At 40.6% G+C, this 22,688-nt stretch overlaps 1 protein-coding gene across 1 annotated transcript in view; it reads right to left on the minus strand.

The window, feature by feature from the left end:
* kctd16b (potassium channel tetramerization domain containing 16b) overlaps positions 1–15,988 on the minus strand; it is an 86,621-nt gene extending 70,633 nt beyond the window's left edge. The window contains exon 1 of the mRNA XM_004550339.3: positions 14,184–15,988. Coding sequence (XP_004550396.1) covers positions 14,184–15,021 — 838 coding nt within the window. The 5' untranslated portion in view covers positions 15,022–15,988. The remainder of the gene's footprint in view (positions 1–14,183) is intronic.
* Positions 15,989–22,688: the final 6,700 nt, after the last annotated feature.

A 22,688-nucleotide genomic window follows, 5' to 3' on the forward strand; every position in this document is an offset into this window, starting at 1 on the left:
ACACACACACACACACACACACACACACACACACACACACACACACACACACTCACAAGAAAATATAACACACACACACTCCTAATCAGGATGAATGAGATTTGCGCTTCAACAAGGACATGTCATTATATTATGAGACAACTCCATTATTGCTCTGATCCTACCATTTTAACAGCTTAGTGTGTGCGTGTGTATGTGTATTTCTGTGTGTGCGCGTGTTTGTGTGTGTGTGCATGACAGTCTTAATTATTAAAATGGGATCATTGCACCTAAATGTCAGCCTGTAACAGTTTTAATTGACTAAATGAGTTTCTGAAGTGATGGATGTAGATAATTGTCTTGCTCCATTTGCTTGTTTCTCATCCCAGCACACACAAGCATGTTCATGTACAAATGAGCCTGCTGCAGTCCTGAGATCATATCAGTCCCTGGTATGGCTGGCACTTGCATGCAGACACAAAGACAGGTCTGCAGATTGGACTTTTGTTAGCGTTGGTGCCTTGGTTGTGTTGACTTTTGTAAAGGCGCACACTGCTTACTAATCCCTCTAAAGCTTTGGCCAGGTTAATCTAGTAGTAAACAATGTGTCTCTGGGCCAGAATGCTGTCTGATCTTATCTATATAGTCTGTGCGAGTGTGTACTTGCATGCATTTGTGCATATGTGCTGTGGGATGTTTGCACTTTGATGCGGTTGCTGTTGTCCCACAAAACCAATTTATCAACAGACCTCCTGTCTGCAGACCATAATTACACAGGTTCACAGACAGCAAATCATCTTCTACACACAGGTAATACTGGCTTGTGCAGTTAGGAGACCATTACACAGGTTGTATGTGTACATAGGGCTCTCAGTAGCAAACCATTACTTTTTCAAACAAACAGCCAGGGACCTGTTTTGGACTGCCACAGACTGGGCAGTCTACTGTGAACAGCTCTCAGTAATTCATTATAGCATGAATAGTAAACAAGACTGTGGGCTAGATGGGATTACAGTGGACGCTTTGGTTTTCTAAAAATCCTCCTAACTATCAGTCGAAAAACACCTGTTCATTTTCACTCGACTTTGATCAGGCAAAGCTAACCAAAAACCCAAGAAGTGATTATTCAGTGGTCTTTTTGTTTTTATTCACACATATACAGTGGAAGCCCGACTTAAGAATACCGCATTAAACGAAAAATTCAAGTTACGAACGCACTGAACGGCAATATTGTTGCCCGTGTTACGGCAAAATGCCCTTGTTACAAAATCCACTGGCTCTGATTGGCCGAGCCCACAATGCCCACAAAGCCTTCCGAATCATGTGACAACCCCTTGGCTTTTGTAATTGCGCTTTGCTGTTCCACTTGAATGACGTATTGTTATTCTAGTTATCAATTAGCCTATTGTTCAGCATCGCCTCACTCAAAAGGCGCGATGGGTGCTTCGACTTCGACGATTTTCGACTTATGAAAGACCCTCGGGAACGAATTAATTTCGTAAGTCGGGGTCATATATATATATATATATCTATATATATATATAGATATATATATACGAATGTATACATGTTAGTTCTAGTTAGGTCCCACACAGATGAGACAAATAGGCTGCAGCCTATGAAGGCATGTGCATGTAAACAAGCTGAAAGTTCTGCTTTCTAGAGAAGAGAGAGAGAGGTGTAACTGTGTTCAGGTATGAACTCTGATCTCAGTGTGATATATTTACCCTGTAAATCCCCCTCAGTCTTAAAAGGGAGCTACAGATGAAAGCAAAGAAAACAGATTACAGCAGAAATGTTAGGCGATGAGGTGGCTTAAGGTTCAGCATGGTATGTCTAATAATTTGTGTGCATGGTAGGTGTTACTTTGTAATGAAGCATTGCACAAAATTCATTCTGGCTGAAATTAATAGGCAGTAGGTACGCTACACAACAGTGAAAAGATTGCCGGTATCTGTTGATACACTAAGTGTGTTTAAGTGAGCGGTCTGATTTATAATCTTTTCTCTAATGAGAGCCATTTTTCATCTGTGAGCTGTTTATATAAAGTTAACCTTCGAGCGTGTGCGAGGGGAGGAGGGATCATGTGTGCATGCATGCCATGCATATGCTTACAGCATGTGTGTGTGTTTTAATGGACAGGGAGCTTCACAGATACTTAGGAATGAAATGGCGATGACAGTATGCTCTAGCAAGCAGCTGAGTACCCTGACATGACAAAGAGGGATTACTAATGAGACACAGTGTAGAAGTTTGGAATAATCCTTAACAGTGGTACTGCCTGCTAAAAGTGTTTAACTGCTTAAATATAGTATATACTCCTTTAAGACATTCACAACTGTAAAAGTGCCCAGACACTCTTCTCTGGAAGCTCCATGACTTATGGTTTCAGGTATCTGTTTAAGATGTAACTGTAATGGCTTGAGATTAATTATTTCTCCTCTTTTGGGCTCTAGCACATTCAGGATAACGACATTTGACAATTATTTGCATCTTTTCTCTCAGTGGTAAAGGAAGGAAATTTGAAACAAAGCCTTTTCTAAGACCAAGACACATTCGGCTGGTATCACAAGTTACCTTTGCAATTTCTGCCAGAGATAATTTCCTCTGGAGTTACTACACCAGTGCCTCTAGCTATCTTAATACACATAAAGACTTCGTTGCTGCTTCTAAATGAAATGGCACTGTCATTCTGCCCCAGGAAGATATAAAGCACCGAGGAATGAAATTACAAGGGTATGACCATATGCTCAAACGGGATGTGGACCACTGCTGTGTGAGCGACAATGTGTGATTCTAATGAGGCACAACAGAATAAGAAATGGTTCCAAACATGATCAAACTGTGAGGTTTCTTTGTGAAGTTTTCTTCCTGATGGAGCTGAATGCAGGTGCTGATGAATTAAAAAGATGAAGCACCTTGGACGGGACTCAGAAAGTGCCACATTACAACCCCCTTCATTTAACTCCAACTTATGAAGGTAAATGTTTGTTTAAATCCATCAATAATTAATCAATAATAATCAGGCCCCATCTTAAATACCTCATTGTACCATATCACACAAATAGAGCTCTTTGCTCTTAGACTGATAGCTTACTTGTGGTTCCAAGGATATTTAAAAGTAGAATGAGAAGCAGAGTCTGCAGCCTTCTAGATGCCTCCTATGAGGAACCAGCTCCAAGTCTGTATTTAGAAGACAGACACCCTCTTCAGTTTTAAGATTAGGCCAGAAACTTTCCTTTTTAATAAAACATATAGTTAGTGGTGGCTCAGATTACCTGCAATAGATCTTGTCTGATATGGGCTTCCTAGGATGCACTGAGTGTTTCTACTTCACTCTGCTTTTAATCATTAGTTATCATTAATCTTTGGCTTTCTTCCACAGTGTGTCTTTTGTCTCACTTCCATCACCCCAACTAGTTACAGCAGATGGCTGCCCCCTTTCTCACATCCCTTTCTGTGCCTCGTTCTGCTTAGAGGTTTCTTCCTGTTAAAGGGGGTTTTTCCTTCCCACCATAGCCAAATGCTTGCTCAAATGGGATCGTCTGATTCTTGAGGTTTTCTCTGAATAAAGAAACTTCTTTAAGTTTTTTTAAAATTCAAGGAACTTAAAGGCAAAAAATTGACAAGATCAATAACATGACTGTTTCAAAACAACAACTTAAAGGGAATCCGTAAAGGGGGGATTAGAGGGAAGTGTAAGAATAAAACTATCATTTAATGACAAACATGATCCACTAAGAGCAGTTTCAGAGATTAGCATCCATCTCATTGTATCCTTATACTTCTTCTATCCACAGTCACCAATAGATGCACATTTCCTAGCCATAAAGCTGCAATCGATGTATTCATATCAATCTTAGCACCTGTTTTAGTTGAACTTGCAGAACGCTGAATACTTCTAGACTGACTGAACTGGCAGCTCGTCAGCATCCTCGAAGATCAGGATCGCGACTGTTGGTCTGCTTTCAGAGGCAGAAACAGCTGTAGTGGATGGTTTGCTGCCTAGCTAGAAAATAGTGGTGGGTTTTGATAATCGATTCATTGATTACAATCGATTCTGGCTTGGATAACGTGATATCGATTCATTAAAATCCTGAATCGATTTTTTTATATAAATGTATTTTGCCCAAAATTCCAGAATCTCAGGTGGAACGTCACAAAATTTTGACAACCACCAAACATTTAAAACAGTAAATGAGAGCAGGTACACGGCTTCTGCACAAAGACGTAAACGCAAAGCACGGACCTGCAGATCAGAATCAGTGAGATGTCGCCTTTCTCACCCGACGGCACGGACACGGTCGAGGCTGAAAGCCGACAGCTCGCTGATTCTGATGTTTCGGCGGGTCCGCGCTTTGTGTTTACACCCTTTTTGCGCTGATTCTAAAGCTGTTAGTTTTATCAATCTCCAAACAATATTGACCGAACCAGCAGCAAAAAAACATCGTCATAGACTCCCTCTTACTTTTGCTGTTTTATACTTGCTGTATACCCTTTACATTGCATTTACAGCCAATCTGGAATGGCACATAGCAGGGTTATTAAAGCATTGATGCATTGCAGGAGCCAGCTGGTGGGTTGAGTTTGTGAAGAGGCTCTCCAGCTGCAGTTTCTGTCATTATGGCAACGCTCCACACCTCGTCGCACCACAGTGCACTTATTTCAACACAACGGGAAAGAGCATCAGCATTATATCAGCTGTGCCACCGCCGCAGAGAGAATAGAGTGCCAGGAGTCACAGAGGAAAAGAAAATGGACTGATAGACGGCTAAGAGAGTAGGGAGTCACCGAGGACTTAGGAAAGCTTGTTGTTGATGCTCCACTGTTACTTTGTTTTGTTTGTGTATTTCTTCCTCTTTCTTTGTCTCCGAGCTTGGTAATTCCCCATATTCTCCAGTGGGAGGGGATCATGGAAAGTTACTCTAGCTACACCAAACATCTAAGGGAGAAGTTCAAAATGAGGCTATGCAAACAAGTACTTCTTTCTATATGATCTACTTGGCCTTTCCTTGTTTCCTTGTTGCCCTCTTGCTTTTATATGTGCCAAATTGATTAGAAACTGGCTAAATAAATGCAAAACAATACACAGTTTCAGGATTGGGTTACTTTTTAAGACATCTATCTATAACATATCCCATAACGTATTTTCTATCACTTTCAAAAGGTGAGTAAACTCTATTTCAAAAGTGAAAATTTAGTTCATTTTTTGTTTGCCCTAGACTACTTTTAGAGTTTACCTTTAAGTAACTCTTTTCTTTCTTATCTTGTCATTTTTTTTTCCTTCTCTCCCTCTTGGAGCTCTATTGAGGCTTTAACTGAGACAGCTTTAAAAAAGAAAAAAAACACACAGCTGTAGCAGTTAGAATAGCCAGTTCCCAGGTATAAGACAGTCTGTCTACATATACTGAGCCTTGAGAAACCCCCTTTTCTTTATATCTTGCTAAGATAATGGGAAATAGAGCAATTTATTAAAACTTGCAAAGATGTGTTGAAATTCATTATCAAAAACTGAGACTTACAGGTCTAACTTTCCAGATGGTATTGCAAGGTGGATCAAACTCCATATCCATCGGTTTTGACAAGATTCCCAACACCACTGGCTGAGATACAGCCCAAAACCATGATAGAGCCTCTACCTTGTTTTACCGATGAATGTTGACACTCACTGTTGTACCTCTCCTGTGACATGCTCTGTACATATTGATGAGAATTTGAACATTTGACTTTAAACAGTTGACCTGTTGCCACTGATTTTCAGTCCCATTCTTGTGTAATTTAGCATACTTCACTCTTTTCTGCCTGCTTCCCTTCATATTAAGAATGGTTTCTTGAAGCCAGCTTCACAATAAGATTTCAGCAAACAGTATAGATGACCAGGTGCATCTCCCCAGTCCTATGTCAGGTTTTTTTTCCCTATTTTACAATTTCCTAAAGACATGACATTTTGCTTTGCTTGTTTTTATTTCTGCAGCTTGACCTGCAATAGTCCCGTTTCCAGAAGCTCATTAAGGATACTCTGCCCACCGTGCATGCTGAGATATGTTAAGGTCTTGGCTAATAGCACTTTGGGAATCAGCTTGTTGGTATTTTATGCCTGTCAAACTGTATTATCTTTGGCATTTTTGTAGATTTGACAAAAGAGGAAAAAAAATGGAGCAAATTTTGTGTGTTTGCAACAAGCTGCTAGTAACGAAGTGCTCAACGCTGGTTCTTTTCTCAATTGAGCTTGGTGCCTTTTTATGTCTTTTATGTTTTGTTTGATTCATAGGTCACTGATAAGCAGCTTAAGAAACATAAAAACATTCTTGTGAAAATGGTCAAATCAGCAATTTTCTGAAGTAATATATATGTATGTAGATAGAGAGAGCGAGAGCAAGCAGTATCAGCAGCAGTTATACAAGCAGAAATATTTGTAAGAAGAAAAGAAAAGTGTCCGTATCTGTATTTGTCCCTTCTTTCAGGCACTGAACTGTACCCCCCACCTGCTTCCTCTCCCATTCTGTCTCACTCTAAATAACGCAAACTTGAGGTGTGTGGTGGTGGACTCCCCTGTGGTGCTGAGGCCAGGGTAGCAGCTGTCTCTATCAAGACTCTCCTCAGAGCTGTCATGGCCTGTCTGCTCCTCGGCTAATCACTTCCTACAGGCCTGCAGCACGGGGGCCGCTGCTGCTAATGTCATCACTGACTGGTCTGGGAGAAGCTTGCAGGATTAGCATGATGTAGTTTCACATGGTGATGAGTGTGTCTTTCCGTGTATGTTAGAGCGGTAGAGTGCAGGTGGTTTTAGCTGGCGGCTCAACGGGTGTGCAAATGCCTCAGGTAGTGCAACATGGGTCACACATTATCACATACACACACACAAGCACAGACACCGTAATTGCTGCCACCTGCCAAATCACATTTGCCACACAAGGAGTTACTCGTCTGTGCGTAAAAAGCTAATGGCATAGTGTGTCACACGCCAGCATACATGGGCGCATGAAAGTGGCCATTTGTGATGACACATAATTCACTCACTGGCATGTTCCGCGGAGGTAAAAATAAAGCCTCGATGGAAAAACATCCTGATCCAACAAAATCATTTTTTTCTGAAGACTTTAAATATTTCTTTTTTTGCCACATGGTAGATGTTTTGCTTGAAGGTTCTGCTGTGGTCAACGTTAGCAATTCACTGAAGTAACTGTCACAAGAGATGATTATCAATCACTTCAGCCATGCAACAAATTGCTAAATACACTTTGCATTGTAAGGCTTCAGAGACTATTCAGAATTTGAATAGCCTGAAACAGAAAGAGATTGATAGGTACAATTAGAGGAGAAGGGGATACAGGGTGATGGATAACAAGCAAACGGAGGATTGGAAGAGATAAAGGAGGTTCAGCTTATGGCAAGAAAATACAATTTCCCTGAGTGAAGGCTGACAATGTTGGGAATAGAAGGTAAGTTACCTTTTCATCCACTGTTGCAGTGCCCCTAAGCAAAGCATCTGGAGTCACTGAAAAAGTACAGCCGATAGATTTGCTTCCTTAACATGTTTTTACAGGACAAATATCCAATCATTTTTTTAAATAGTGCAGATTAATACAAATGACATACTCATACAATTCACTTTTTCTACTTATAGCCATGATTTAAATACACAAAGGGATGGTCTCAGGGAAACGGCACATCTAGATCAGGATAAGAAGAAGAAAATGGTTGGATGCATGGATGCATGATTGGGTGGATGGAGTTCTAAACTGTCAACGATATGAACCAGTTTATGAAGTGGCAGGTGAAATATGTCTTAATTAATCTGTTTGAGATTCAAGTGTGTGGTGTCATGATGCCAGGATCCAAAGAGCTCTTGAAATATTTTGAATTAATTATGTTACCTTGAGGGAAATCAACTACAAGTGGTGTAGATTTCAAGCAACTGCCATTACATTCAGCACCAACAAATTCAACTCAGGAAGACAAGGATGCAGAAAGACGTCTCCAAGAACCCTAATATGCCATTACAGGATCTGCACATAACTTTAGTAATTTTTGGTGTCACACTGTATCTATCTACTGTCTGAGCTATCTTAGCAGCACAATTATTTTTCTTGCCAAAGCAACAGTAGACTTTGGTACAGTTTGGTGCAGGTCAAACAGAACTTTTCAGGAGATGCTGAAATGCTCTGTTTGGCCTAAAGTATGGTGGTGTAAATGTTATGGCTCAGGACAGCTTTGCTGCTTATCTGATGGAAATTTACAAGTTAGAGCTGCTGTCTGCGAACAAATATGCAAAATGTATTTCATATCTTTCCTAAAGGGGAACATATTAGTTTCCGACGTCAGGGCTTTTAGACAAAAACCTTCATTAAAACGCTTCATTAAAAGACCAGATTTCATGATCAAGTGTTTGTCCAAATGTGTCTAAAGATCAGTCATTTCTGTTGTGTATGGGTTTTTTTGTCCTCTGTGTGTGTTCTAAATATAAAATAACAAGATAGCTGACAATCAAGACTGTTTCTGTGCAAAGATTTATCCATGGAAAAAACGGAAGAAAAAACCTTGACACAGCATTGTCTTGTTTAGCCTGCTTTCCCTGAAGATACTCATTTGACTAAAACAAGCAAGTAGGTTTTTGGTAACACTAGCTAGCTAATTGTAGGGTGCTTTGGTACACCACCCACTGGGAGGCCTAAGGGAAATGATTCACAGCTGGTAATGGTAACATAGATGTGTCAGGTAGATTGCCTACATGGCCAAAGCTCTTTAAACAACTGAACATTGCACCGACAGCAAATGCGCTTTTTGCAGAGCTCATCACAAAACAACAGGCCTCCGTGTCATGCCATAACAACTTCCACTTTTCAGGGAATACTTTTAACAACATTTTGAACCTAGCTGCAGAGATTTGGGCCATTCAGCCACATAAGCATTAGTAAGGCAGTGAAATTGGTAAGACCTGCAGCTGATGATGCCATTCATCCAAAAGATGTTAAGTGAGGTTAAAGGAAGGGCTAAATACACAGCAGACTTGTCTTTTGTTTTCCAGAACACTGTGGGAAAAATCTTTTTTTATGGAACTTGCTCAGTGCAGGGGTCATTACTAAGGTGAAACAAGAATAATAAAAAATAAACAGCCTAAGATGACAAGTAAGCAAAAGTAGGCACACATAACTTAACAGACTTAACAGTAGTGTACACTAAAAAGGCTGATAGAATACCTCAAATGAGGAATGAGAAATCTGGAGATAAAATAAACAATTACAGAGTCACACAGACAAAGATGTGAATAAGAAGCAAGACAGAAGGCGTGACGCTTCAGTGAGGCATATAAAGGCAACTGGTGCCGCCACAGCGCTCCTTACCCCTTGCATGTAGCAAAATGAAGCTGAGGAGAGGGACAGTGGGAACCGAGACAAGAGAGAAGAGTTGGGTATGACTGACTAGAGCAAAATGAGGTGACATGAAAAGAAAAGAGACCGAAGACAGACAATGAAGGAGCGGAAGAGTGTGTGTGTGTGTGTGTGTGTGTGTGTGTGTGTGTGTGTGTGTGTGTGTGTGTGTGTGTGTGCGTGTGTGTGTGTGTGTGTGTGTGTGCGTAGTGGGGGTGGGGGAGACAGGGGGGTTGATGAGCGAGCCAAAAATGTGACAGGCAGATAAGCATGGGACTGTCAGTGACTGCAGTGATTCCACAGCATTATACAAGCTCCGTAATGCCATGCTTACCTGTGTGCATATCTACTGTGAAGTGAAGTACAGGCCAAAGCACATCTGCCATTCTCCTTTGAGCATGTGGCCTCTAACAAGCTGAACATTTGTCAGCAAAGCCAGGAAGCATTTGTTGTTTGTCAGTAAGCAAGGAAAGGCAGCAGCAGTCCACAGATGTTGTATAAGCAATGTGCGTGTGTGTGTGTGTGTGTGCGTGTGTGTGTGTGTGTGTGTGTGTGTGTGTGTGTGTGTGTGTGTGTGTGTGTGTGTGTGTGTGTGTGTGTGTGTGTGTTCATCTGAGCAGCCCTCAACACCACTTTATTTAGCTTGTTAGTGCTACTTCTGAAGGTTATGAGAGCCAAGAGCCTTCGAGTCATTGTGCTTTATGCCGGCATTTAATGCAGAGCTCTGGACACAGTTCTGCAAATCGTTTTTCTGTTTGATTGTTCATTTGTTTTCTTTTGTTTTTGTTTTTGTTTTGTTTTTTTAATTACTCCAGTTTGCTCTGGGACCACACGTTCATTTGACTGATGTGATTAGCATTGGTTTTCCCCAAGGCCGCTGATGAATGCATGACTCTGTGTTTTTTGAAACCAGGGGCTCTGGCCCTCATCCCAGAGGTGGAAAAAAATGCAGTTAGGTCCATCAGTTTGCTTGTTTTTTTCCTTTTTTATTTTATTTTATTTTTTCAAATATATAATTTTCTACACCACTATACTGGATTCTGAGGTGACTGTAGCTCAGGAGGTAGAGCAGGTCATCTACTAATCAGAAGGTTGATGGTTTCATCCCTGGCTGTTCCAGTGTGCATGCCAAATATCCCTGGGCAAGATACTAACCACAAGATGTTCTCTGATGCATCCATAGGAGTATGAATGTTTGCAACTGTTAGATAGAAAGCACTTCAGCAGAAGCTGTTGTGGATGGGGTAAGTTACATAAAGCGTTTTGAGTGCTCAGGCAAAGTAGAAAAGTGCTACATAAGAATCAGTCCACTTACCATTCCAAATTAATCAACAAGTGACACAACATGCAGAAGATACTAGAATTTAATGACAAGCAGTTTTATGTGTGTGACATGAGGACACACGTACACAAGAGAGGACAATATTTGTTAGGAAGAAAGCCCCAAATAAACCTTTCACAGAGGGGGGCCAAATCAACAATTTGATATTTTTTTAAAAGAATTGATAACAGGAAGGCCAGATTAGACTTTGTCGAGAATATCTAAAACAACCTACAAGATCAGACAAGATTAAAAATAGCAGAATGAATTATGTGAGGAGAAAAAACTAAAAGGAAAGAAAGCTCATGTCAAACAGGCTGCCATTAGTGTTTGTTGATAAAGTGACTCCTCATACAAATAGAAGGATGAATTGTGAAGTGTACGGTGTTATACTGTCCTCAGATTCAGCCAAATGCTGCAACACTAACAGCGCAGCACTTTGCAGTACAAATGGATAATGACCCAAAGCATACTGTAAAAGCAACCCAAGGGTTTCTCAATGCAATGGCCAAGTCAGTCACCTGATCTCAACCCATTAAAGCATGTTTCTCAGTTAGTAAATACAAAACCAAGTGCAAAGACCCACAAACAAGTCTCAGCTGATGGTAAAGCCCTAGCAGAGCATCTCAAGGGACAAAACACAGTATCTTGTTATGTCCCTGGATTCTAAACATCAGGCACTCATTTAAAAATTTCTGAAAGATGTTAGTGTGTCCAGTTACTTTCAAGCCTCTGAAAATGTTGGACTATGTGTACCAATTACTATAAACCCTAAACACTAAAAACAAAACTTTAGTTAAACCCCTTGAATTAAATATGAACGTCTGCATTTCAATCGCACCTTGAATGTTTGATTTAAAATTCTCCATAGTTCTGGACAAAGGCAAAACAGTCAGGTCCATAAGTTTGGGGGCAATGACAAGTTTGTTGATGCACAAAAAAAGATTATTGTAATATTTAATAAAGGCCTTATTTTATTGTATGAACATGTTAAAAAATAAGCGTTTTAGAATGTAATGTTATATGTAAAAATTTGTGCAGATTAGCTCAGAACTCTTTTCGCTTGCCAAACATCTGGAGGATTGGGCATTGAGATGAGACAACAAAGCCAGTGGTGCTAAAAAACTGGGTTAGATGCCTACCTTTTGAAATACAAAATCTTATGAATATAAAACAGTGTCCAATGCTTTATTGCAGTTCTTTAAAGTAGGAGAACGGTCTGCTATGTAATTACAAATGTTTTGGGAATGAGGATGGAATAGGAATTTAGAACATGGCTGCTGCTAAAAACTGCAACAGACAAGCTGATTTGCACTGTTTTCTTTTTCTGCTGGGATAAAAAGGATGCCAGTCAGAACTCTGCATAGAATATAATGTAATTATCGGCAAAATGAACACGTATTCACAAAATACTAAACCGAGAGATTGCAGCATTACGAGTGTTACCTGGGAGATAAGTCGGGTCACAACTCTTATTTTTTAGAACTGTAACCTTTTTTGACAACACTGAAACATATTCTCCTTTATTTTTTTACGTGACGATATCTGGCACAACACTGCTGTCAGCTTTAAAATGTTTTATTTGCATCTATATTCACGATGCTGTCCTCTGTACCTTGCTTATGTGACAAGACTTAAATTTAATATAAAACTGTTGATACATTCAGTTGCACATATAGACCAGCACAGTTTTAATTGAAATAGTCAATATGTGATTGAACTGCAGACTTTCAGCTTTAACTCAAAAAAGTTTCATAAAAGAAGTGCAATCATTTTTTAGGACTTGCAGCCATTTTTATACATAGTCCTTTTCAGACGCTCAGAAGTAATCTGAATTGAATGACAAGACGTTTTATGGCCAAATGAGGTCTCTTCCCTTATTATTTCATGGCAAAATTATGCATATAAAACATGTTGAGTTGATTCCAAGCGTTGAACTTGTAATTTGCAGTTTCAGCTTTTCTCTGACATCTCAAGATGAGATGCCCAGAGATGTCAATGCAAATAAAGGAGGCCATCATTAAACTGGAAACCCCAAATAGAGCTATGAGGGAGATAGGAAAAACTTTAAGAGTGGCAAAATCAACAATCTGGTGCATAGAAAGACCACAGAAGACAAGTAAAGTGCATGACTGCAGGACTATTTCTCCTTGACTGAAATAAAATCCTTTGAAATATCCATCCAATAACCAACAAACTGATTTTTTTATTTAAAACACTCTGTTTAGGTGTACAGTGGCAAAATTTAAAGAAAAATGTGCCATTTTCCAAAAAACCTATGAACCAAACATTGTTTCCACATTAAGAAACTGAACGGGATGGTAACTATGAGCAGTATAGGATCCCATAGTCTACATGTACTCATAATGCTATGATATAATTCCTGATCAAATGCAGTGAGGTAGTTGAGTGACTTGGTTTTATCTTATGTCAAATCAAATCTGAGGCCTTTTTATTTCCAGAATTGTTCTTGGTTTCTTAAAAATGCCCCCCTGCTACCATTTCAGGGGTTGTGTGACAAAAGCTTTGCCATCTAAGTAGTCAGGTACTGAAAACTTAAGCACATCCAGAGTATCAGTATGACATTTGTCATCAATTATATACTCTCAGATTAAAAAATATGGATGTTTTTGTTGCCTCGTAAAATCTTATGAGAGCCAGTATAACAGTCATGATGACATCTTCTTTACTACCACTCTGCCAGCAGCTACTGAGCAGCAAAGATGGAAAAATGGAAGGAAAGCAGTAGCAAAAGCTATGAGGGAATGCAAGAAGTTGAAAAGATGGGCTGGATAAAAGCAGAGAGGAGGTGGAATAGCAAATTGTACCATGATAAGAAATGGCAAGCATTGATGAATCACTGCTCTCACAATGGTTGTGAAATGTTTAAAATCTGGTTAAATCGTTTGAAATATAAGAGCCCACTGAAGGCTGCAGCATGCTGTAATAGATTTGAACACGCCAGAATCGGAACACAGACTAGCCTGTCAATCATGTGTTAGCTGCGAAGCTTTCACTGCTTCCAGGGAGAAGTGGAAAACCTTTGCTTAACCTCAATTACAGGAAATGATCTCTAATGGGTTTCGCTCCACAAACTTCAACTGAGAATGCAAACCTGACTCTGCAGCTGTGCTTGCATTTAAAGAGGAAGATCCAGGCTACCTACAGGGCACAGAAATGTGGAATCCATGCAAGGAATTTATATATAATGGTTCTTTATCGTGGAAATCTTCCAGGCTGCTGGTCAACGAGCAAATCTGCTGGCAGAAGTCAGGTGTAAGAGCACTGCCATACAGACAATCGGATCTCACCACCCACTATAAAGTGACTGGCACGCTCACACCAGTCAAAAGAGTCCACAGCTAGGAAGGCCCACCCATCCCCAGAGCTAGATATTCCCCTCACGCCAGCTGACAACCCATGTGCGCCTTCTAGCGGCGTTCCAAGTTTGCGTGTGCGTGCACGCCTGCAAACGGTGACCTTTCGTTCACTAAAGCACCACTGTGACTTACGGTAGAAAACGTATTCTGTGTAGCTGGACCAGATCTTGTCCTCTGTGTGCTGGTTGACGAACGAAGCTGTGACTGACGAGTTGCAGGCCACCATTTGGAAACCACACTCCGACAGCATGTCAAAAGCTCTCTCCAGGTGCTTGAACTTGAGGTAAAACCGGGAGGTGTACCGATCCGGGGTCCTGTCCGGGTCCCTGCTCTCGTTCAGCGTCTCCCCAAACACTTCTTTGGCAAGGGCTACCCTGCCGCATATTAGTATCCGAGGTACCCTCCTGAACTTGGCGTCACTCTGACTCTCACGGCCCATGGTGCACGACCCTCGATACCCCACAGTGATGAACCCGCTCTTTCTGTCCGCGGGAACGAGAGAGGGTGGCGGGCACTGCCGGTGGTCGCTACCCTGGGACCCATCTTCATAGTCGCTGTGGAAGTAGTCGTCCGGGCTTTGCTTGATATCCTCAGGGGTCAGCAGCTTCACCAGGTCGGGCAGCTGGAAGTATTCAGCCTCTTTTCTGAGCCTCCCTTTTTCCGGGAAGTGGTCCGGGAGGACAACTTGCTTATCCCGGAGGTAGTCCAACACGTACCGGAATAAAAAGCCATCTCTGTCAATGAAATATCGACCCTTGGGGTCTCTTGCTAAGTCGTTAGATGCGTCTTTTTTAGAAGAAAATAGCTTACCGAGCAGCGAATTCGGGGTGCTTACCAAAGTTGAGTGACGCGTGTAATAAACCTGTCCCCCGACGTTTAATTCAACAACATCTGGGAAACTGTTCTGAACTGATGCCTGCTCTTTGGGATTAGTCCTGCAGTTTAGACTCAGCGCCATCGTTTCCGTCATGAACAGCTCCAAGCAGGCTACACACCTCTTTCAACCACAAGTCTCAAAAAAGAAAGAAAGAAAGAAAAAAGCGATGGGTCCGTGTCAAAAGTTGCCCGAGCTGAGCCCCCTGTTATTTTGACGCAGGACCTCCAACTTCATCTCACAGCGATCCGAATGAGCATTTTTCATGGCTGCATTGCCATTATCACCTACCAGTCTTTAACAGTTGTCGAAAATGGAGAGGAAGATGTCACTTCGTAGTCTCGACGGCAAAACTGAAAAGAGCAACTTGAATGGAGTAAAGAATCGTCGTTGTAAGAGAGGATGAGTGTATTCTGGCGCATCAAAAAGCTGACTGCATTAGTGGTTGTGGGACTCCCTTCGCCTCTGGGAAAAGAGCATTAGCCTACATGGAAAACCAGTGAGTGCTGGAAGAAGGCTATTTGACCGGATGGAGGGGGGGAAGCACTTGCCTTGCTTGCCTTTTTAGTTTTTGAAAGTAACATCCAATAGGAATATGTCCTTTTCCACAAACGCACGTAACCAGAAAAAAAGTCGAACAACTTATTTTAGAATCTAGCCAGAAATGAAAAAGGTGCAAATGCGACGCTGTCACTTTTCTCTTTTTGTTTTGTTGTTTTTTTTCTTTAACTTCCTTTCAAGAGCAGACGATTTTGAAGGTTGTAGAGACTGACAGGAGGAGGAAAAAAGCCTTTCAGTGACGAGAAACCTCGCAGAGATTGCAAACACAGTCCTCTAATCATTTTGTCTGTAGCTTGTCACAACATCCAGACATGTCGCCTGGTGCGCGCTGATTTAAAGTACCCTCCTATTCATTAAAAAAACACACACACAATAAAACCCATATACGACTCTTTTTCTTTTCTTTTTTTATGTCCTGAAGAGGTGTTAAAACCTCCGTTTGGATTTCTTTTTCTTTCTTTAAAGCAGTAGAAAGGACCGAACCACTGTTGGCTGCATTACCGGGAACTGTCCGCGGTACTGAAACGAGCATCTCTCTCTCTCTCTCTCTCTCTCTCTCTCTCTCTCTCTCTCTCTCTGTTTCTCTTTCTCTCCCTCAGCCCCTTCCCCCCTCCCTCAGCACACACACCCTAACATACACTCTCCTCACTCTCCTTCGCATACACTTGTACCGCCTCCCTTCCCCTACAGAGTTGGGTGGTGTCTTCAGTGTTGCCCCTTCTCTCCTACATGTACCCGCATGCAAACGCAGGCATCTGTGTAAGTAAACCCCGCATGTGAGCAAAAATCATTTGTCCCTATTTGAATATACAGCACACTAAAGTTTGCTATATTAGCCTATGCCATTTGTAATACTAGCACCGCTGTATGCAAATGTGGGGAAACTGGTGCTGTCGTAGGTTAAGGAGCTGCAATGAAAAATATATTTTTTTTAAGATTTCCCAGCCGCTTACAGTGCATAGAGGAAGAAATGTTCCATCCATCGCTGTGCCATTATTATAACGAGAGCACAATGCTGTAATTTGACCCGCAGCTTGAATCCATTTGCATGGCATTTAGTTTAAATACATCATTACAGGACGCGTTTATTTTTACCATAGTGCGTTACTGTCGTGCAACATATTTGCAGTTTCCACTTTAGAACTGTTTTACAAATTGAAATCCAAAGTCCAAATACCTACATTCAAAATTCAGATAAACGCTTGCGAAAAAAGAAAAAAAAAAAGCACATTTGAATTGAAGAATTGTGTGAGCCTTCAGCATTTGCTTTGTAAAATGAACAACAGCGCCTCCCTATGTTTTCCCTCCCAAGTTCCTTTTTCAGTGCCATGGACATATCCTCGCACAGAGAGGTGATGGAATTAGTGGGTGAAAGGTTTTTGGTTTACAGTTAGTGTAAATGAATGCATTTATGCATGCTGCGCTAGTTTTTCATTTGCATTTGCAAAGTTTCCGGACAGACATTCCAAGGCTTGGATTGTCACTTTTCTGTTTCTGGGGAAGTTTTACAAAGAGGGATCTTTTTTCTCTTTTTTTTTCCAATCAAATTTTTATGTCATGGGGACAAAAGTAGTCGGCACTATACATGACCATTATACAGAATTCAGTTACTGCATGGTGAAAGTGTTGCAGAACCAAAGAGGGACTTGTATATAAGAAGTCTGGGTGAGAATGATGTAGTCTGCTGGATCTCAGAAAGTCCAAATCATTTTTGTATTTTATTGATTGGTTGATTGATTTACGACCTAATGCCTTCAGCAGCCTTTTATTTTCCTTTGGAGCTCATCTGTCCACTTTTAACCAACCCTGCTGTAAGAAAAACTGCATTTCCAGGCATATTGCTTAACTGTTGTGTCCGCCCTACCACTGAGAAAATGATGCCATTACTTTTCTATTTCAGTGCTAATTCTAATTTTCATCCATTTTAACTGTAGCTTAAAGCAACATAGCCACAGAGGCAATCAAATGCAGCAGATAAATTAAAAAAGTAAAGTCACTAAAACATTTATACTGGAATTGATTCTCTTTCATTTGGTATTAATGCACAATCTCATCCTGCATTCAGTGCTTTTAGTGCTATTAATGCCTTTCTACGGGATGCGGTGTCATGTGGGTTTTTTAAAAGCACTTTTAAACTTTTAATTTTGCTTTAACACAACACCCACACCTCACAGGTTTTGCACAAAAATTACTGGAAATGAAATTCTTAGAGAGAAAAAAGTGACTATTTGGGTTTTTTATTTTTATTTTTTGGTTTTATCGCTTGAGAATTAAGTCACCAGGTTTACTATCAATTTAGCTGTAAAGTCGCACAAAAATTCCTATAAAGTACAATCATGCAAACAGACACACATACACACACGTAGAAAGAGAGGAGGTGTGCCCAGCTGGGACATCAGCAGTCACCCAGAAGTAGGCCATGTCGGCTGCGTCTTCATAAATACATGTGGGCACTACAACACTCCCCACTGTGGTGCTATTTAAAGAGCAGACGATTGACCACCTGTAAGGAGTTGAACCTGCTTGTGCTGACAAAATTAATTTCACCTTAGCTTTCTTTGTCCCCAAAGAGCCCTGGATTCACTGGTGTAGTCTTCCGAAACACACAGCAAGACCGTCACCAGACACATTCATCTATGGTTTGTGCACCGTGCCTGCATTTCAGGTCACAATGTACAGTATCAACATAGGTTTGAATTATTTCAAATAATTTATTTCATTTAAGTCCAGAAAATCAGTTTTTGGAAATTGTCTTTTGCAGGATTCTGAGTTATTCTGTTAGGGTTATAATGTCAAACTTACTGGGTTTTCATAAAACATGCTTGTGCAGTAGTTGCAATTTCCAAATTATGTCCTTGCTCTCCATGTTTTTAAAATCATTTTAGTTTCACATTAACAAATTAAAAATATACACAAACATTCACTCTGCGAGCACAGCGGCAACATTAATAATTTATGGTTTTTCAGAGAGAAACATTATATCACAGAGATTTTTAATTTTTCACTTGAAAAAGAAAGCGACTTGGTGAGCACTCCTCTTCCTTGATACAGATCAACTGGCAGCACAGTTATTTTCTTCCTGTGCAGTGCAGAGAAAACTATTAAAGGGAAATTTTCAGGCCAGTCACAGATGGTTGAAATAAACAGCATACTACTCCCACTTCCATCTCTCATTACAGCCACACCGAATGATGCCAGGCCTTAGATGGGAAATCTGCAAGTACAGCAGGCAGACATTCAATGCATAAATTCAGCCGACTCAGAGAGGATGAGTATTTACCAAGAGTTTCTATGAAAACCTTAGTTATCTCTCAACATGTACTTTAACTTTTTTTTTTATTTATGTATAGACAGCTATTTATTATTTGCAAAATTTCACTAGGAAAAAACTCAAGCATGTTAGCACGGAATTCTGCAAGAGAGCAGTCATTTCAGTCAGATACACGAGGAAAGTGATTATTGGTGTTCTTTAAAACATTTTAGTGTTAGCATCATTTTTGAATTAATCGTTGCTACCAATAGGGAGCCATCAAGTTTATTGAATCACTGTGAAATTAAAGGGCCTGAGAGCAATGTGTGCAGTTTTGCTTGTATGACTAATGATGTGGGCAAATAAATCTGTGCAGTCACATTGCAATAGCCTGACTTCACTTTAATGACAAGTAAAATCAGGTTCTATGGCATATGTAATTTTTAGGGTTAACATTCAGTTTAAGGTTAGATTAAGAGTTAATCAGATTGTGGATAGGGTTAGAGTTAGGTTAAGTGGATTATACTATATGGAAGCTAATGTCCTCTGAGGTGAGACGTGGCTGTGTCTGTGTGTGCATGAATGATTTTCTTAAAAACTAAACCGATTAGTCATAAAAGTCTGACCACACACAGGTGAAGTGAATAGCAATGATTACCTCTTCATCATGGCAGCTGGTAGTTGGTGGGATGCATGAGGGAGCAAGTAAACCTTTTGTCCCCACGGGGCAAGCATAAGGATTTTGGCGAGTTTGACAAGGGCCAAATTGTATTGGCTGGACAATTGTCTCAGACCATGTACACCCGTATTCCCTGATGCTCGTGACATCTTTCAGCAGGATTTGTGCACTGCCACAAAGATAACATGCTTCAGGAATTGTTTGATGAGCACAACAATGAGTTTTAGCTAATATCGTGACCTCCAAATTCCCCAGATCTCAATTTACTTAAGCATCCATGGGACATGCTGGACAAACAACTCGAATCCATGGCATCCTGTAAGTTGCCCACCTCGTAACTTACAGGATGCCACAGAAGACCTCCAGGGGTCTAGTGAAGTCCATTCCTCATCAGGTCAGGGCTGTTTTGGCAGGAAAAGGAGGACCAACACAATATTAGGCAGGTGGTCATATTGATCCGTGTATGTATGTAAATGTGTGGGAAATGTGAAAAAATACAGCTGGTGGCTTCTATTTTGCATATGACCAGAAGGTGGAATGGCAGAAATTAAGAGCCTGCTAATTGCAAAAACCTTTTATTTTGATGTTGACAATCACCCTGTGGCGAAACACTGCATTAAACAGACTAAAACACTTTTGTCCCTATTAATAGTTCAGATTTTTAAAAAGTTGTTATACAGCTTATCAATACTAAATCATCTAAAGTGGAAAACTCTTTTCCTTTTGTTTGTTTAATTTAAAACCATGGTCCACAATTGTAACAGTCTGAAAAAGGGAAGGCTCTATTTTAGTTAATTGAATTATAAAGATCTTTGTTTCATTATTGTTTTTATTTATTCATACACAAAACCAAAAAACAATAACTTCCTGATACTCCGACTCAATTAGATGATCCATGCAGGCTGACTGAACTCTGTCCTGAAAGTGTTTACTCTCCAACACCTGCTGCTAGGACAGCAATGAGTCATCATTCTCAAATGTGCCTTTAAACATTGCTGAGCAATTTTTTGGCTTGTTTTAGAAGTACACTAATGGACTCATTATCGTTAAGGAATATTTTGTCTCTCTGATATCAATCTTCAAACATCAATTCAATGAAGTCCTTGTGGGAGTCGGTAACAAGTCCCGATGCCCCAGATTTGGTATCTAAACAAGATATTTTTAGCTGGTTCCAACAAACAGATCTAATGTGGGAGTCAGTTGCACTGAAGAAGTAGATTGAACTGTTTGACACAATCATCATATCTCATAATACAATGTCAGTAATGTGACCCACAAACAATCTTGAGCAGAGAGTAATCCTCTGTGGTTCAAAATGTCAAGACTGACAAATTGAGGGCATGTCTATGAATTTTGACAGTTTTATATCCTCTTGCCAATGGAGCAATATAATTTCAGCAACATGGGTTTTTTTTTTTAGTATTATTCATTTCAGCAGGTTAAAAATGACTTTGGTCTTGGTTTGTGTCACTTTGTTGCTCTACTCTTGAAAACCTCTCCTTATCCACTCTCTGCACAAGGCCATGAAGCTATTCCCTGCTAAACTAGGCCCACTGCTCTCCCTGGAGACATGGCTAGTTACCAGGAAGCCCACTAAACATTAAGGGCTCTGGCAGCCAGAGCAGAGTGGCTTGGTGAGGGACAGACGAGCAACTTCTGGAGCCAGAATTAGAAGAGGACTGCAAGACACCACAGAGAGCTGGGAAGTTGAACGCCTCAGCTTGTCTTTTGGCCAGCAACATAGCAGCAGAGCTGTCATCCCACTCACTAACATTGACGCTGCAGGTGTCTTGTGTGTGTGTGTGTGTGTGTGTGTGTGTGTGTGTGTGTGTGTGTGTGTGTGTGTGTGTGTGTGTGTGTGTGTGTGTGTGCTGCACTACTTTTTGTACAGGAGAAGGCATCAAGGAAGCGGGTGGATCCTTGCAGCCAAGTCTAAACAGAGCATCAAAATCTAAGATCCAAAGATATTTTAGATGCAACCAACTGAGCCAAGGCTTTGTACGAGTGTATCTGCACAGAGATGACTGTAGGTCTTACTGCTAAATTAAGATCTGATCAAGAACATTTCTATAATAGTTTCCTGTGTTTGTTCTATACACCCAGTTGACACACATCCTGTGTGATGTTCAGTGTTTACATAATTGTTTTGGGTTTTAGCTTGAAATCTACTCAATGGGAACACACTTTGTTACAAACAACTTGCTAATACCAGGTTTAACCCCAATTCTGCCTTCAGAACTGCTTTGATTGTCCATGGCATCAATTCAACAAGATGCCTTGGTCCATATCAACATGATAGTATCACACAGTTGCTGGTGAGTGTGTAGATCGTTTGAGTACAGTTAACTTATCGTCACAGTCAAGAAATCACTTTGAGATGAGATGAGCTTCGAAGCAGCCATTAGAAAAAGAGCATGTTGTGGACATAAAGGGAGGGACGTGTTTAAGAACAATACTCAGATAAGCTGTGGCATAAATGGTGCACAGTTGCTACTGAGAGGCCCAGAGTGTGTTAAGAAAAGATCACAAGCCTGAATCATTGATACAAAGCAAGATGGATCCATGCTTTGGTTTTGCTGGCACCAAATTCTCATCTTACCACCTGAATGTCATATAAATCGAGACCATCTGACCAGGCAATGTTTTTCCAATCCTCTGTGACATCCATACAGAACAATGTTGGTGAGCCAGTATGCATTATAGCCTCAGTTTCCTGTTCTTAGCTGACAGGAATGGCATCCAATGTGGCCCATCTGCTTCAAGGTTGTGCATTCAGAGATGTTCGTCTGCATACCTTTTGGTTGCTGAATTACTTCCCATCAACTCGGAGCAGTGTGGCCATTTTCCTCTAATCTCTAACACGATGCATTTTCACTCAGAGAACTGCCACTCACTGGATATTTGCTCTGTTTCTTTTCTCTTGGACTGCTCACTGTGAGCCCTAGAGATGGTTTTGTAGGTAAACCCCAGTAGATCACCAGTTTCTGATACACTCAGACCTGCTCGTCTGGCACAAACAATGTTCAAAATGACTTAAATGATCTTTCATCCTTATTCTGATGCTTGGTTTGAGCTTCAGCGGGTTGTTTTTACCATGCCTAAGTGACTAAATGCATTGAGTTACTTCCAGGGGATTGGCTGTTTAGATATCAGGAGAGTATACACTGCATATTGTTCCAGCAAGAATTCACTTGTGTGGTTTCTTCTAGACCAGTGTTTACATTTTAATAATAATATTAATAACTTATATTATGAATATATTGGTATTATTGC

Source organism: Maylandia zebra, linkage group LG10 (assembly GCF_041146795.1).
Source record: "Maylandia zebra isolate NMK-2024a linkage group LG10, Mzebra_GT3a, whole genome shotgun sequence".
In the NCBI taxonomy this organism is placed as follows: domain Eukaryota; kingdom Metazoa; phylum Chordata; class Actinopteri; order Cichliformes; family Cichlidae; genus Maylandia; species Maylandia zebra.